At 45.2% G+C, this 16780-nt stretch overlaps 2 protein-coding genes across 9 annotated transcripts in view; one reads left to right on the top strand and one right to left on the bottom strand.

The window, feature by feature from the left end:
- Positions 1–2330, bottom strand: part of CNGA4 (cyclic nucleotide gated channel subunit alpha 4) — a 20217-nt gene extending 17887 nt beyond the window's left edge. Inside the window, exon 1 of the mRNA XM_054661975.2 lies at positions 2138–2330. Within this exon, the coding sequence (XP_054517950.2) occupies positions 2138–2140 (3 nt within the window). The 5' untranslated portion in view covers positions 2141–2330. The remainder of the gene's footprint in view (positions 1–2137) is intronic.
- The window catches only part of FHIP1B (FHF complex subunit HOOK interacting protein 1B), a 23593-nt gene extending 6813 nt beyond the window's left edge, over positions 1–16780 (top strand). The window contains exons 2-12 of one of the 8 annotated variants that reach the window (XR_010147457.1): positions 3360–3688; positions 3819–4457; positions 4829–4987; positions 5170–5256; positions 5458–5625; positions 9006–9085; positions 9293–9498; positions 9989–10768; positions 13227–13428; positions 13565–13727; positions 16258–16780. Coding sequence is in view for 5 of the 8 variants with exons in the window: in XM_016920255.4 (XP_016775744.1) it covers positions 3551–3688; positions 3819–4457; positions 4829–4987; positions 5170–5256; positions 5458–5625; positions 9006–9085; positions 9293–9498; positions 9989–10768; positions 13227–13405; positions 13565–13727; positions 16258–16619 (2961 nt within the window). In the remaining 3 variants the exon portion in view is untranslated. The other 7 variants (XR_010147458.1, XR_010147459.1, XM_016920256.4 and 4 more) reach the window with 7 other exon arrangements.

Raw genomic sequence — 16780 nt, 5'->3', positions numbered from 1 at the left:
CCTACCCTATTTTTATCCTTTCTCATTTTACTGAATTTCCTGAAAGTACATCTTACATTTCGATTCCTATTCTTTAACTAACTAATTTGACTAAGTTTGTAAAAAACTTGATTGCGCCATTTTTAGTCTTCATTCTACTTGATCTTTCTATAGAACTATACACTATGGGCAACCTCCAGTTTCTTGAAACTTCCTTTCTTTGATGTCTAGATCATCATTATTTCTTGGGTTTCTCCTTTTATTTCTGGCTCCCTTCAAAGTCTTCTTTAAAGACTCCTCCTTTTTAACTTTCCTACGTCCTGGTTTTCCCCAGGATTTTACCCTTACCTCCTTTCATGATCTGCTGTTCTCCTTGGATAATTCCATCTACTTCCATAGCTTCATAGTTGTCTATAAGCTGCTAACTCTTGAATTTGTATCTTTTGTCTTGATTTTATTCATTATCTCAAGTATGGTATTCCTACTTGCTTTCTGGACATCATGAATCTCCTGTAGATGTCTCAAAACTTAACATGTTCAAAACTGTACTCAACCTCTTTTCTTGAACACAGTTCCCCTTCTTATGTGTTTCTAGTCTGTTAATGGCTTTATCTTTTACTGAATCTCCTATACTTCCTATGAGAGTCTTCTCTCATCCCCCATTTATTTGCCAGGTCTTGTTGCTTTTACTTTGTGGTTAATTTAAATCTGGAGGCAGATATTCTGCATTTGCATTTTAGTCCTGTCACTAGCTGGGTAATGTTGGGCAATTTATTTAACCTCTCTGGGCCTTGATTTCCTCCTATGTAAAATGTGGATAATAATACTTAAATGGGTTTTTATGAGGTTTAAGTTAGCTACTTCATGTAGTGCTGGAATGGAGCCTGGCATGTAGTAAATATATGTTTGCTGTAATACTTATTAATTCAGCATTCAATTTCAAAAGCATATTTGAGTTCAGGCTGTATGTTTGCACTGGGATTTCAAAGAAAAATGAATGCTATTTTTATTTTGTCAAGGAACTTGCTATTGATTGGCAGAGGTGTTACAGGTATAAATAATTTCAGTATTGCATGGAACATATTAAGATAGAGGCGAATCTCAGATTTATCTTTCCTAATATTTCTCTTAGTTCATTACATTACTTTCTTATTTTCAAATGGACTATTGAAACAGCTTCTTATAAATTGTCCACTGCAATCCATCTCTCTCTGCTCCATCTTATACTGTTACCTGATGTATTTTTGAAGGACAATCTGATCTTACCATTTTCTTGTTTAAAAACCTCCTTTGTTTCTAGGGTGTCAGTAGACAAAAGCTAAACTCCTTAGCATAATATTTAGCAATACTTATAACCGTCACCCACATTTACCCTTCAACTAATGTTGTGCCTCTCTTCTCTGAATAGTCTGTGATTAAGGCACACTAAATTTGCAACTGTTCTTTGAATTTTTCGTGTTCTTTCACGGTACCATAGTTTTGTACGTACTGTTTTTAATATGAAGAAAACCTTTCCCTCTGCTCTCTGCTTAATTAGTATCTCATTATTAAAGATCTAAGTTCAATATTAACTCTGTGGAACCCTCTAATAGCCCAGGCAGAGTTAGTTGTTTTCCTTCATGCCCCCATGACACTTTTTATAAATACTTCTATTTACAATATTTGTTGGATTTATGTTTATGCTACCTCAACTGGTTTTATCCATCTTTGTTATTTCCAGTGCTTACTTAGAACAGTGCCCAGTATTTTATCCATATGGATATACATTGAGTTAATGAGTAAGCCCTACCTGCTCTTTAGGACTGGGTCCCTCCCTTTATAAGACTCACCTGTTCTATAGAAATTTTCCTTAAACATAGTGGCTACCTTCCTTTAGTTGTGAGCTGGAAATTGTGTGAGAGAGTATCTGGGTGAAGGGAGATATTGTTAATATAACCTTAGGGCAAAATGTGGGGCTGGTGCCAGGTCTCTGGATTCCTTCGGCCTTTATTGAGTATAAAGAGGAAGGACAACTGAACCACCCCTTTCCTTTCAAGGTTTTATGCTTGTGAGAGACAGTACTGATGAGGGTGTGGTGGCTGTAAAGGAGAAGGAACTATGATTCCTTCTCCAATAGCTACTTGGTACTTTTTTCCTTTTTCTTGTGAGGATGTCTTACCATTTTCTTGGGAGCGAGTTTTGGTTGTGTCTGGCAGGAGTGGAGATGGGAATGTGTCTGTCTTCCTTACTGGAAAGGAAACAGCTCTTCTTTATTGGTTGGCTCTGAATTCTTCCTCTTAAGAGTATTCAGTCAGTTAAGGGTCTATTTGCTCATCTCCCATAGGTCACTGGGTAGGTTTCTAGGGAAGCACCTGTGATAGACAGAAATTTCTTCTTCAGTAGTCCCAGAGGGCTAGAGTCAGATCAAGGCTGGATTTCTTGATTGATTGTTCATTCATTCATTCATTCACTCACTTATTTGCTTCAGCATTAATACATTCAACGAATATTTATTGAGTCCCTAGGCCCTGGGCATACAACAGACACAGTAAGACAAACCCTGCCCTCAAAGAAGCTACCTAATGTGGGGAAGATAAGACAAATAAATAAATAGTTTCAGGTAGTGAAAACTGCCAAGAAGAAAGGATTAGGAAGCTAGAGAGTGAGGTGAGAAGATGTGCTATTTAGATAGAATTGTTAGGCAGGGCCTATCTGGGGAGATGATTTGAAACAAACAAACAAACAAAACGAGCAATGACAGCAATGTGAAGAGCGGGAGAAGGACATTCTAGTCTAGGCAGAGGGAACAAAAAGTATTCAAGAGGGCCTGTGTCACTAAAGTGTGAGTGAGAAGGAGAATGGTAGGAAGTTATACAGATTAGATTATGTAGGCTCCTGTAGGCCAAGATAAGGAATTTGAACTATTACAGTGTGTTAGGAAATTATTGGAGAGTATTCAGCAGAGGACAGGTCATATAATTTAGGTTTTAAAAATATCACTCTGGTTGTCGTGATAACTCTTAGGAGGATAGTAAAGGAATCATGGAGACCAGATTGGAAGCTACTGCAATAGTGAGACATATTTTGAAGGTAGAGATGATAGAGTTTGCTGATGAACTGGATATTGGAAGTAAGGAAAAGAAAAAACAAGGATAATGTGCACATTTTCAGCTTGAGCATTTAGGTTAATTTTGGTATCATTTTCTTTTGAGATGGAGAAAGTTGAAGGAGTAAAAGGTTTGGTGGTAGAAGTCTGAGTTCTGTTTTAGACATGTCAGTTGCTGACTGTGTGTGTGTGTGTATGTATATATAGGTGTGTGGAGTTTTCAGTGGAGTGGTGGTTCTGAGTTCTGGAAAGTGAGCTTCTATTTATCCATTCCATTATCTCTTCTCTGAATTAGATTTAGAAATCTGGACTGGCCAGTGGCCTCTGGGCTTGCCATTCCAGCCTGGTATAACCTCTGGCTCCATGGGCAGCTACTGGCTCCTACAGACCGGATGAAGCAGACTGGAGACACAAGTGGAGAAAACCTCCAGCTGGCAAATCCTCAGAGTGTAGGCCTCTGGCTGCCAGTCCTGCCCAGCCTGCCTCATGGAGAGGATGAATTGGCTGAGCAGACTGGCCTCCCGGGGCCCTGGGCACCGTATACCTCAAGGGGCCAATCTCCAAACCCCAGTCATGGCTGATCCCGAGACCTGCCTCATGGTCTTCAAGAATCACTGGTCCCAGGTAGGAGACTGTATGGCAAAGGGCCTTGTCTGCTGATCACCTGAGTTCTCCCAACCTTCTATATTCTCCTCATCCCATTTAGTAACCTTATCAATTTAGATTCCTTCCATCTTCTGTCCTTTTTCCCTAGGTGGTGCGAATCCTGGAGCGGCAAGGCCCTCAGGCAGCTCCTGGGGGTGCAGACGATCTCAGTGCTGTGCGCAACCACACTTACCAGATGTTGACACTGCTGGCAGAGGATCGTGCAGTTCCCTCGGCCCCCACAGGCCCTGGGCCACTGCTGGAGTTTGCTCTGCGCGAGGATCTGCTGACCCGTGTGTTGACATGGCAGCTGCAATGGGATGAGCTTGGGGATGGGGTCGAGGAACGGCGGGCTGAGCAACTGAAACTATTTGAAATGCTAGTGAGCGAAGCTCGCCAGCCACTGTTGCGGCATGGTCCAGTTCGTGAGGCTCTGCTCACCCTGCTGGATGCCTGTGGCCGCCCTGTGCCCAGTAGCCCAGCACTGGATGAAGGCTTGGTGCTACTTCTCAGCCAGCTGTGTGTTTGTGTGGCCCAGGAGCCTTCATTGCTCGAGTTCTTCCTGCAGCCACCTCCTGAGCCTGGAGCTGCTCCCCGTCTTCTTCTCTTTTCTCGCCTTGTCCCTTTTGTGCATCGAGAGGGCACCCTGGGCCAGCAGGCCCGTGATGCCCTACTTCTTCTCATGGCTTTGTCAGCTGGGAGCCCCACTGTGGGCCGCTACATCGCGGATCACTCTTACTTCTGCCCGGTTAGCACCCCCTGGCTTGGAGGGTAGGGTGTGGTGTGTAGATACTGAACAGCACCTTCCTATCCAGGAGATGGGGAGAGGCTATGTTCCAGGGCCCGTTCCCCTAGGAAACAGTTCCTGGATTTGAAAGCAGCCCCCTGGAGTTGTAGTGGGGATGAATCATGGGCTTAGATGGATAGGGCAGATACTAAGTCTCTTTGTAGGCCTGTGAATTCTAGGTGAGTTTCAGGCACATTGGGTAGCCAAATGCTTGCTTTGGTAATAGCTTATACCCCTATTCCCATCAAAACTCTGGATTACTAGCTCCCCTGTTCCAGTTTTTATATTTTACAAATATATTTTATATATGAGCTTTTGGTAACTTCTCATAGGTGCTGGCCACAGGGCTCAGTGCCCTGTACTCATCACTGCCTCGAAAGATTGAGGTTCCAGGGGATGATTGGCACTGTCTGCGACGGGAAGACTGGCTGGGAGTGCCAGCCCTTGCACTCTTCATGAGTTCCCTGGAGTTCTGCAATGCAGTAATTCAGGTAGGACTGAAAGTCTGGCCCTTGGTCATTTTTGGGAGATTAGGTAGGAGGGGGTATATTCCCTGGAGTTCTGTCATTTTTCCATCTTGGAAGTAGGATGCCTCTCTGTAGTGTACTATTCTACTCCCTTCCAGGCAGTGGTCTCCTCATAACCCTCCCCCTTCTCTCTGGCACTCCTACAGGTGGCTCACCCCCTGGTGCAGAAGCAGTTGGTTGATTATATCCATAATGGGTTCCTGGTGCCTGTCATGGGTCCTGCCTTGCACAAGGTGAGAGTCATGGGTGGCAAGGCATATAAGGGGCTAAGCTGCAGTGGTAACCTCAGTGCCAGGACTAACGTAGGAGGCAGTGGGTAGAGTACTCCTCCCTTTTGCCCTGTCTGCTCCTGATTTCTCTTAGAATCCAGGGAAAATGGCCCTGTATGTGCAGGGAAGCTGTGCATTTCCAGACTTTCCCTTCTTTTTGTCCAGACCTCTGTGGAGGAGATGATCGCCAGTACCGCCTATCTGGAACTTTTCCTACGGAGTATCTCAGAGCCTGCTTTGCTCCGTACCTTCCTGCGATTCCTGTTGTTGCACCGGCATGACACCCACACCATCCTCGACACCCTCGTTGCTCGTATTGGCAGTAACTCCCGGGTATGGCCCTTACCCCTGTCCTAGCTTATCTGGATGAGCCATCTTCTTTCTCTGACCTTTGTTCTGGGAGGGTATTCCTGCCCTTCTTTTGCCTGTATCTCCAGCAGTCACCTCAAAATTAAGTGGCATTAACTTTCCAGCATTAAACTTTTAACCATTTTGGGTACAGATTTTAATCTACTCCCCTGCTTTTATGATAGATGAATCTATCTTTTCTGGATGACTTTGGCTGTTCATCATGACTATAGGTTTTGCTACTGTGCAGTGTTCGTAATGTAGTATTGGCCTGAGTTCTCTTAAACTGTTTATCATTCTGTGGCCTGCTTTGGGTGACTTGAGAGCACTTTAGGTTGTGTGTCTGCTTTGGTAGATGATCCAGGTGCTACTGATATGCTTGCCTTCTTTCTCCTTTGGATTTGCTGCTTTTGAACTATAACTTGGAGCACTCATCCACCCACCTATCTACTTTCGGTCCTTCCTCCTAAACATTTTTATTGAATGTTCACTGTGTGCCATACTGTTTGCTGGTGCTGGGGATACAGTGATAAATAAGGTAGACATTGTTGCTGACTTCATGGAGCTTACTTTGTAGAGAAGACAGACAAGCAAACACATTAATAAGTTGTGGTCAGGGTTATGAAAAAACTAGAGTGCTTAGAAATAATAGGGTGGCCAAGGAAGACCTCTCTGAAGAGATGACATTGAACTGAGACATAGAGATTATAAAGGAGTTAACTTATTGATCAAGTAGAAGAACAGGAAAGCAAGGGGATCAGCATGCAAAGGACATCAAGTGGGGGAAGAGCTTAACATGTTTGAGGAAATGAAAGACTAGAGGTGTAGTGAGCAAGGGGAAGAAGGGAATGAGATAGAAATAGAGGGGTAAAATTCAGATCATGCATGACCTGGAAGACCATGGCAAGAAGTTTGGATATTAACAAATAGAAATATATATAACATGGGAGTGGATGGTTTCCAAGTTATAAAGACTTAAGCCTCTCTAGGAGAATAAAGCATTAATTTTGCCATGGACTTCATGGCATTTATTTTGCCTCTGGGACCATTTTTGCTTCCTTTTTTTATTATAAGTTAAAGTTTCCTGGATCCATGTGTTTAAAATAGAAGTTCTTTCATCACTGAGAGCTCTGGAAAACTTCTAGATAATGAGATACTTGGTAGTAGAGTTCCAGGTCAGTTTCCTGGATAGCTGTGTTTTGTATAGGTGCAGTTTCTGAAGCTAAGTTAGGGTGTATAAGAAATATTCCAGACTGACTGATTAAACCAGTGTTTCTAAACCAAGTGTATACTTTAGAAACGTCTGTGAATCTTTGAAGATGACAACTAACAACTACAACAGATTCTGAGCTCTACCTCAGATTTCTTGAATCTTTGGGAGTAGGCTCAGGACATGTGTATTTTTAAAATTTTCCAAAAAGTAATCGTGATAGATGCCTTGGGTTAAGATTTATTGGAACCAATAGGGAATAGGTATTAAAGCTTTAATTTTACAAAGATACCAAAAGTATTTTTTTCCCTCATTATGCTGAAATTAGGCCATGATTGGCCTCATATTGTCCTGTTCATGTTTACAGCCAGTTGATTTTCTTTTTGAGGTTTTATCTGTTGTTTCTTCCTTTTGTCTTATCCTAACTTTGCTTCTTACTCACTATCTTTCATTTTTTTAGTAGTTGTTTCTATTAGTCTCCCATTTGGTCCCCTGGTCTTAGGAGCCTTACATCTTCTTGGGATGTTTCTTCTTGGTTCCTGGTTCTTGGAGGAACAGATCTCTTGTAATTTCAGGATGCCCGTGTTAAACATGTAGATGCTTTCCTTTCCACTGTGGTCCTTTCAAGCTTGATTCTTTGGCTTGACTTTGTAACGTATATAGCCTGTCTTGTGTGCCTTGAAGTGACTAATTTTGGCTAACCAGCCTGTGTTAATTTCGTATTGCTGTCATAACAGATTATCAAACCTAATGTTTAAAACAGATTTATTGTCTTACAGTTTTGTAGGTCATACGCATGACATGGATCTCGCCAGGCTAAAATCAAAATTTTGGGGGGTGGGGTCTGTGTTCCTTTCAGGAGGCCGTAGGACAGGATCCGTTTCCTTATTTCTATTGGCAGAATTAATTTTCTAGCAGTTGTGGGATTGAGATCTCTGTTTTCTTGCTGGTTGACAACTGAAGAACATTCTCAGCCTGTAGAGCAACCAGATTCCTTGGCTCATGGCCCCCCTTCATCCTTAGACAATAGATGTCTATGGATCTCAATTATCTGTGGATATCTAGGATAATCTCATCTAGGATAATCACATCTGCGAAGTTGTCTCTGCCACGTGAGGTGAAATATTTTTAGGGTCTGGAGATTAGGATGTGAGCATCTTTGAGGGACCACTTTTCTACCCACTTACTACTTTTCAGTGAGTCTGAATTTTTTCATTGCTAGCTAACGTGGTCATTTAGGATAGCCTCCTGAACATCCATGCTATTCAAAATGTGAACTGCTGTCACGTGTTTTTCTTGCTGTGTGGTTGACTTTTAATTCTCCCGTGGTCATGTAGCAAATAATGAATGCCTGAACTGTTCAGGTAGTGCCCTAGACCAAGACCCATTCGTTGTCTTCAGGGAGCTCAAGGTGTCTGACACACTTGCTGTAAGGGAAGTATAGAGAAAGTGCTAGGAAGATTCAGAGAAGTGAGGGAAAGGTTACATATGTGTTTTCTTTACCTAGTCAGAGATGAACCAACCTTCTTCCTTTTCTAAAATAAAAGATTTCCTCTAATCTTGACCCACCTACTTTTTCCTTTTCCTGTCAGCTGCGCTTGAGTTGTTCTTTATCCTGCCTTCTGAGAGATACACTAGTGTTAGAGAGGTGACTCAGACTTCATGTTTGCAGCCCCACCTACTTCCCAGTTGGGAATCTTCCCGGTTCCCTCTAGTTTCTTATTGGTAGGCATTCAGTTACTGTATTGCTACAGTCCCTTCTGGCAGGCATTCACTTAATTACCATGTTTCTGTTGTCTCCTGTTAGTCATTCACTCAATCACAGTATTTCTTAGTCTCTTCTCATGGATTTTCGTTCAAGTGTTGCTGGAGTCTCTGCTGACCAGGTATATATAGCTAGAGAGTCTATAGAAGTCCATTGGGTCTGAGATGCTTCATTTGTATGAATAGCAAAGTCTTGCTCGCAAAGATCGTGTGATCATCTAGCTAATACTTGAATGACTTATGTGCCAGGCGTGATACATGGTCCTCTAGGAGTTCCTCTAGGAGTGGTTGGTTGGGCCAACTTGGGGCTGGGGGGGTTCCCGTTTGGTGAATGGCTTGGAGGGCAGAGAGCTCTTATGGTGACTCCCTCCCTCCCCTCCACCCCCCCCAGCTCTGCATGGTCTCTCTGAGTCTCTTCAGGACCCTCCTGAACCTCAGCTGTGAGGATGTCCTGCTGCAGCTGGTTCTCAGGTATCTGTTGGGGCAGGGCTGAGGGATGGCTGACCCTGAAGCCTCAGAGTCTTATGCATTGCTGGGGCAATGGGCTATATAGGGGTTACTCATGAGTTTCCACTTGGAGCCTGGCTTAACCATGCAGTTTCATTGGCCTGATGTTCCTCTAGGCCCTGTCCTTCCTTCCTGATCTACCCTGTGTCCCCTTTCTGATGTCTTTCTCAGGTATCTTGTTCCATGTAACCACGTTATGCTGAGCCAGAAGCCGGCTGTTCGTGATGTGGACCTATATGGACGAGCAGCTGACAAGTTTCTCTCCCTAATCCCACGCTGTTGTCGGCACCACGCCCCCAGCCCACCTCGTCCAGAGCATGCCTCATGGGCACGAGGTGGGCCTAGCAGAGAGACAGGGAGAAGGGAGGACATCACGGGTATGGCCTAGGTTCTGGGGGAGCGTAGCAAGGAGGGGCTGGGGTGAGGGGAGGAAGGTGTCCATGAATGATATTCTGTCTTTGGGGAGGTTGATGAGGGTGTCTTGCAGGGGGGACCCTTAACACTCACCAAAGAAAATTAGAGTGGGACTTCTGGGCAAAGCTATGCTTGTCCTTCTCTCTAGTCGTATACTCTTCCTGTTTCCATTGTGCCTTCAGTGGTGGTGGTGGTGAGTGGGGGTGCTGGGTGAGGATAAGGTTAATTAGGATCGTATACTCTTCCTGTTTCCATTGTGCCTTCAGTGGTGACGGTGGTGAGTGGGGGTGCTGGATGAGGATAAGGTTAATTAGGAGGTTGGACAGTTAGCTGTCTGAATAGATTCCATGTTTCTGCCTCCCCATTATCTTCTTTCTTAGTCTCCCGAGGTGTCTTATCTCTCCTTCTGAACCTCTGTCTCCTTGATTTCTCTTATATTTTTTCCCTTTGCAGGTCCTGGAAGCCCAAGTGTGGACTCCTCTTCTGTGATGACAGTACCCCGGCCCTCCACACCATCTCGTCTGGCTCTCTTCCTGCGGCAGCAGAGCCTGGGTGGCTCTGAGTCTCCAGGCCCAGCCCCTTGCTCACCAGGGCTTTCTGCATCCCCAGCCTCCAGCCCTGGCCGACGGCCTACCCCTGCAGAGGAGCCTGGAGAGCTGGAAGACAATTACCTGGAGTATCTGCGTGAGGCACGTCGTGGTGTGGACCGCTGTGTCCGAGCCTGTCGTACCTGGTCTGCCCCCTATGATGGCGAGCGGCCCTCTCCTGAGCCCAGTCCTTTTGGCTCCCGGACTAAGAAACGCAGCCTACTGCCTGAGGAGGACAGGAACAACGTGGGGGAAGGGGAGGAGGAAGAGCTGGGGAGTAGGGGGCTGGCTGGGGGTGCAGGGGAGGGCCCTGGTCACCTGCCCCCTCCCCAGCTCAATGGAGTGCCAGGATCATGGCCTGAGGGGGCGAAGAAGGTTCGTCTGGTGCCAAAGGAGGGAGCTGGGGAACTGCTAGAGGGCATCTCCGAGGGCATGGCAGGACTAGAGGGCTTTGGGCAGGAGCTCCGGGAGCTAGAGGTGGCATTGAGCAATGGGGGAACTGGCTCAGAGTCCCCCTTAGAACCTCCACTGCCCCTTGAGGAGGAGGAGGCCTACGAGAGCTTCACCTGTCCCCCTGAGCCCCCTGGCCCCTTCCTCAGCAGCCCTTTGCGGACTCTCAACCAGCTGCCAAGCCAGCCCTTCACTGGTAAGCTACTTAGTCTAGGCCTTCCCTTCTGTGTACTCTTTGCATGTTCTCGACATGTTTGTGCTGGTTTCTTGGACCTCTTGGCCATGTCATTTCTGTGTACTTGCCTAGCCCCTCATCCATCCTGCTTGCATCACTTCCAGATACGTGTCATGTCATACTTGTGTCCCTGTGTCTGTCTGTACGTCTTCCATGCTTGTGCTGGTTTGAGTATTGACTTATATCTGAGCCTTGTATGTATGTCCTATGTGCATGTTCCTCCTCTTTCCCTAGTCTGGCCATTTCCTGCGATTTGTAATTAGGATATTCTGTGTTTGATGTTTCCTGGTGAATCACAGCAATATTTCTGAACCATATTGAAGACATACGTGCTGTCCTGTATGGAGAGGCACCTAAACACTCTCTATGCCATTCCGTCCAGTTTATCTGTCTGGGTCTTGGGTTTTCTGTCAGCTCTCCTGGGGCCTAAGGTTAACCTTCTGGTATTTTTCTCCCTACTCAGCTCCTTCCTCCCCACCTCTTCAAAGAAGGACTTGATTTCAAGTTTTTCCTGTTCGCTTTCCTTGTACCTTCTTGGTTGCTGTGACTGTCTGCTAGCACTAAGACTGTCTTAAGCAGATAGAGTGCAATTTCTTTGAAGGCAAATGACAAAGCGTGGCCCTGAGCTCCCTGACTGAGTTCATTTGGACTCTCAAGGATGCGCTGGAGCTAGACTCGATCTGAGTGGTTGGACTAACTCCTCTTTGTTTTTGTATGAGAGCCAGCTTACCCCGCCATTCTAAACCTCAGGCCAGGAAAACCAAAAAACAAAAAAAACCAACCAAACAAAAAACAAACCCACCTCTGAGAAGTAGTAGCTAAGGCTAAGATCACAGGCCTTGGATTAGGCATACCTTACATTAGCCTCCCATCTCTGCCATAGATGCATATAAATCATTTACTGCAATTATGGCACATTGTGAGAACTCAGCAAGTGGTAGCTTTTCACTAGGATCTCTGGGTACATAGCAGATTTAAGTTGACTAAGGCAAACACTCATCTTCCAGTTGTTCATAGTCAGATTGTCATGCCTTGATAAGTTCATGTCCTGACTGGGCCTGGGAGATGCTGGCCATCCTGCTCATACAGCACCAGGGCTTCTGCCATGGAGTTGTGCCAATTCCCTCTTCTTGCCTCCTGCAGAAAATCTATCTTTCCATTTATTTAGCCTCTGCTCTGTTCCTTTCAGCTCAGTACCACTAGGTGATAGCGTGCAGGTTTTACCACAGTCTTGAAGTATTAATTGAAGCTTTTGTCTTTTTTTCCTTTGGTAAACTTATCTGAGCTTTTCAATTTTTTTTTTCCAAGAAACTTCCAGGAAATGAAAGGAACAGGACAAAATTATGGGGCGTCTTAGGACTCTGTTAAGCTAGAGTTGTTTTGAAGCTAATGCTAGACATGTGCACCTGGAGTGAAAAATGTTTTAGCATCTTTTTCAGGATTCACTCCCTCCTGCCCTCCATCATTCTCCTGTCTCAATTCATAGTACAGTTCTTAGATATACTCCCTTTCCCCAAAAAAATCCCTAATCAGAAGGACTGTGATGGTTATAGAGGCCTACTGCTGGTGATCTGGCTTAGCTGAGGTCAGTTTTCCCAGTGGATAATGCTGATCCTTTCCCTTCCTTGTCTCCCACCAAAGAGTCTGTCCTCAGTCAGTTTCTCTGCCCCTGCACTAAGCTATCCTTTTACTACATATTCTGTTCCACCGTCTTGGTTCCCAGCTTCTGAAAGACAAAACTGATGTCTTGTCTGGTCCTCCAAATATTTTTTTCCCTAACTTTAAATTGGCTCACATAGTTACTTTGTCTTTGCAACACCATCTTCTAGCTTTCTTTCTGAGCAGGTTTAGTGTTATCCTCCGTTTTTTGTGGAACCTAATTCTTTTTGGACCTAATTACTTTCTCAACCTATTTGTTCTTCTGTTGTGCCTCTTGGGTGAATCTTTTATAAAAACAATATGTAATTGTAGCTTATGGTTATAACTGAACACTTAAAATTTGCCAGATCTGAGGCTAAATGCTTTATATTGATAACTCTTTGATCCTCTTCATCACCTTATGAGGTAGGTATATTTTCCTATTTTACGAACTAGGAAACTAAGGCTTGGACAATTTTGACCTGTCCAAACTAGTAAAGGGCAAAGCCAATGAAACCAGATCTTTCAGAGTCCAGAGCCTAAGATCTGGCTTGTCAGCTTGAATGTGTGTAAAGCTGGCATCTGGAATCTTGTGGGTCCATATGGTGTCTGCCATCTTATTTCCTCCAGAATAGGTGGCCACGGGATATTTAAACATACCCAGAGGCTGACATACAAATACTTTTCATCTGGTGGGGGTCTCTTGTTTTGGGGAGGAATGCGTGCGATGTGCATTGTGTTCAGGCTTTGTATCCTTGTGCCCACCTCCCCCCCACCCCAGGCCCCTTCATGGCTGTGCTCTTTGCCAAACTCGAGAACATGCTGCAGAACTCCGTCTATGTCAACTTCCTGCTGACGGGGCTGGTGGCCCAGCTGGCCTGTCACCCCCAGCCCCTGCTCCGCTCTTTCCTGCTCAACACCAACATGGTCTTCCAGCCCAGTGTCAAGTCCCTGCTGCAGGTGTGCGGTGCATGCATGCATGGGTGCGTCCAGGCTCCGTGGTGGGCCAGGCCCGCAGCTGGAGTGACCCTGGGTGGGCTGGGAACAGGCCCAGTGGGACTAGAAAGGACTGTATCAGTCTAGAGCTGCTCAGAAATGTCATGAAGGTGTGCTTCATAGGTGCTGGGCTCTGTGAAGAATAAGATTGAGAACTTTGCGGCTTCCCAGGAGGACTTCCCAGCACTGCTGTCCAAAGCCAAGAAGTACCTCATTGCCCGTGGCAAGTTGGACTGGGCTGAGGGCCCTGCAGCAGGACCTGCCCCACGCCGTTCTGATCCCCTAGGTGAGGCCTATCCCACCACACCCGTACCTGCCCTCCCTAGATAGCCTATTAACCCAGGTTAATTGAGCTCTTATTAAGAGTGAAATGTTGTGCCAGGACCTAGTGAGTTGTAGAAAATTGAGTCTTCATGTTTGTTCTCAGACTTCTGGTCAGGGGATAGAACATAGTTCTATCTATTAAGAGCCAGATCAGCAGTTCTAGCAAAAACTACTCTAGAATTTGGGGACAAGAAAGAGGACAGAGTAGTCTCTAGGTTGCGATATTATTACAGCTTAGTAAAGGACATGGCATTTGACATGGGCCTTGAGAGATGGGTAGGACTTAGGTAGGCAAAGGAGTGGGGAATCTTTTTTTTTTTTTTTTTCAGGAGAGGTCCTGGACTGTTTAGTTGGAGTAGGGGATTTAAAAGTTGGTGGAATAATTGGCAGTAAGGCTGGAGAGATTTGGCTGGAGCTGAATTTCTCAGAGTAGAAGTTGGGATGTTTTAGGCAGTGAAAAACCACTGGAAGTTCTAAATCTGGAAGTGGAGAGATTAGTATGTTAGCTCAGATGCAGTCAAGCTAGGAGAAAAGAGTCAGGAAGCATCAGGAGGCTTCTGCTATAATGTAGATGTTACCAGGGAGGCTTGAATTAGAATAGTGGACGTGGAAGGGAAGCATTTAATGAGGCAGAAATGAGAAGGAAGTGTTGGTGGAGTTTGGTGAGTGGTATAAGGAAGGAGGAAGAATTAAATATCGTTATGAAGTTTTAAATCTAGACTTTTCGCTTAACAGGTATCTTGAACATTTGCAATGTGTGCCAGGCATTGTCTTTAGTACAGGGAATTCAGGGAGGTACAAGATGTAATTTCTGCCTTCAAAGAATGTACAATCTGGAGAGTGACTAGAGGAATGTAATACCAGAAGGAGCAAGGTCCTAAAGGTGTTGGGAGTAATGGGATCTAGAGCAATAGAAAAAGATTAACTTTGGACAGGAAAAGGCTTTTTGTTTTTCTCCCTTTGAGGAAAATGAGAAGAGAGCAAGGAGGAATTGACATGTGCAATGTAGTTGTGAAGTGTAGAGGAGAAAGGGATTTCACATCATTCATTATTTACTAATCAAAGTAGAAGGTAAAATGATATGCTGAAAGCAGAGATGGAGGCTTAATGAGAAAAGTGTATGGGTTGGGAAAAGAGTACCATAAAAGTTACTGCACAGCTGTGAAGTCTCAGGTAAAGTTCTTTTGCATGGTTTCTTCATGGTCTAGTATTGTGAATATTTCTTCCTTCTACAGTTCTGGTGCTGGGGCCACTTTAGAGGGGCCAGGTAGACAAGGTAGACAAGACACAGTCTAAGCCCTTAAGTTCACAGGTTAGTGTATGAGGTAGAAGACATAGAAATAAATTAAGTATGTTGAGTTAAGGGAAGTAAAATTGGGAGTCAGTGGAAGACAAATCAGAGGAGGCTTCCTAGAGAAGTGGGGATAGTAAAATTTCATGTAGAATGATGAAAAAAGTGGAGAAAAGAAAATTTAGGCAGAGGGAGCTACAGGCGCATGAAAAGTGCCTGAAGGGTTCCAAGATGATAGATGTGGATGCAAAAGCAAGGTGGGGTGTGGAGAGTTTGAAAAGAAATTGTAGAAGGAGTGTGAGCCTGATTGTGAAGGGCTCTGAATGCCAAATTTAATAGATCGGTATGGTATTTCTGTAGCCAGTATTAGATGTAGGAAATGGGAATTGTTATTATGATCTAGGCCTTTATAGTAGATATGGATCCAGACCCAGAAATCTAGGCAGAATGTTAGAGGCAAGAGGACGTTGTTTTGAATGGCTCACTTGAGCCTAAGCTGACTTGAAATTGGCCGCAACCAGTGGGAGAGAGGCTTTGGTGCAGGACAGGGACTGGTGAATGGTGAAGTGGTGAATGGTGAAGAGCAGATCTTGGAGGGACAGTAGAGCATGACAGAAGTGAAATTGTCACTGAACTATAATTGCATATATAGCCCCTGTGGATATTGTAGGAGCAGAGGATGTGGGTTGGGTGTTATAGATAGGCTGGGGAAGAGGGAAGTGGTTGACTAGTTCGGAAGGGTGATGGGAAGCATGAAATCAGGGCATGCTATAGACAGAGGAGAAATAGCTTGGTGGTGGTAGATTAGTGATTGGAAATAGGAGAATTCGTCAGGGTGAGAGGGCATGGAGAAGGAATGGATCTTAACTGGGAATGAAGTGGCTAAAGTGTTGATTGATTAAGACTGAGAAGGATGGTTGGCTGGGTGGGGAGGCTGGATAGAGGGAAAAAGCCTGGGCAGGCAGTATTTTTGGTGTTGGAGTGAGAAAGAACTCCTCACTCTACTCCTCAGAGTCAACTTCAGGGATGGGACAGGAAATGGTACCTGAGGTTCATTTCTGGTCCATTTTGTCCTTTTTTCCATTTCCTCAGAACCCTAAAGGAGAAGTCCAAGAACCTAGGGGGTGGGGGAATCTCCCCTCTCAGTCCAAGGGAGGTTCCCTGATCCCAGCACCTTCATGATACCCCTGTTTATTCCCAGTGAAGAGCCGGAGGCCATCCTTGGGGGAGTTACTCCTGCGGCATGCACACAGTCCAACCAGGGCCCGGCAGGCGGCACAATTGGTCCTTCAGCCTGGGCGAGACGGAGCAGGACTTGGCCTAAGTGGGGGCTCCCCTGGGGCTTCAACTCCAGTTCTACTCACCCGGGGCGGGGCCCCTGAACGCCAAGGTGAGGCTCTTCGAGTCAAGAATGCTGTCTACTGTGCAGTCATTTTCCCTGAATTTCTCAAGGAGTTGGCTGCCATCTCCCAGGCTCATGCCGTCACCTCGCCTTTCTTGTTGGAGACTTCAGAGGAAGGATCTGGCCCTCTCATCTCAGGCTGTGGGCCCCTCAATCCTTAACTTTCTTCCATGGACAATCAGGGCCATGGGTGGCCCGGGCTGGGGCTAGGGCACAGGCTCCTTTTTATGTTTGGAGGCAGTGGCAAAAGGACTTTTTAATTTATTTCAGATGAATGTTTTATGGAGAACTTGTTGCAATATGTATAAAAGGGAAATCTCTA

Source organism: Pan troglodytes, chromosome 9 (genome assembly GCF_028858775.2).
Source record: "Pan troglodytes isolate AG18354 chromosome 9, NHGRI_mPanTro3-v2.0_pri, whole genome shotgun sequence".
Classification (NCBI taxonomy): Eukaryota; Metazoa; Chordata; class Mammalia; order Primates; family Hominidae; genus Pan; species Pan troglodytes.
This window is presented reverse-complemented; position numbering and strand designations above follow the sequence as displayed.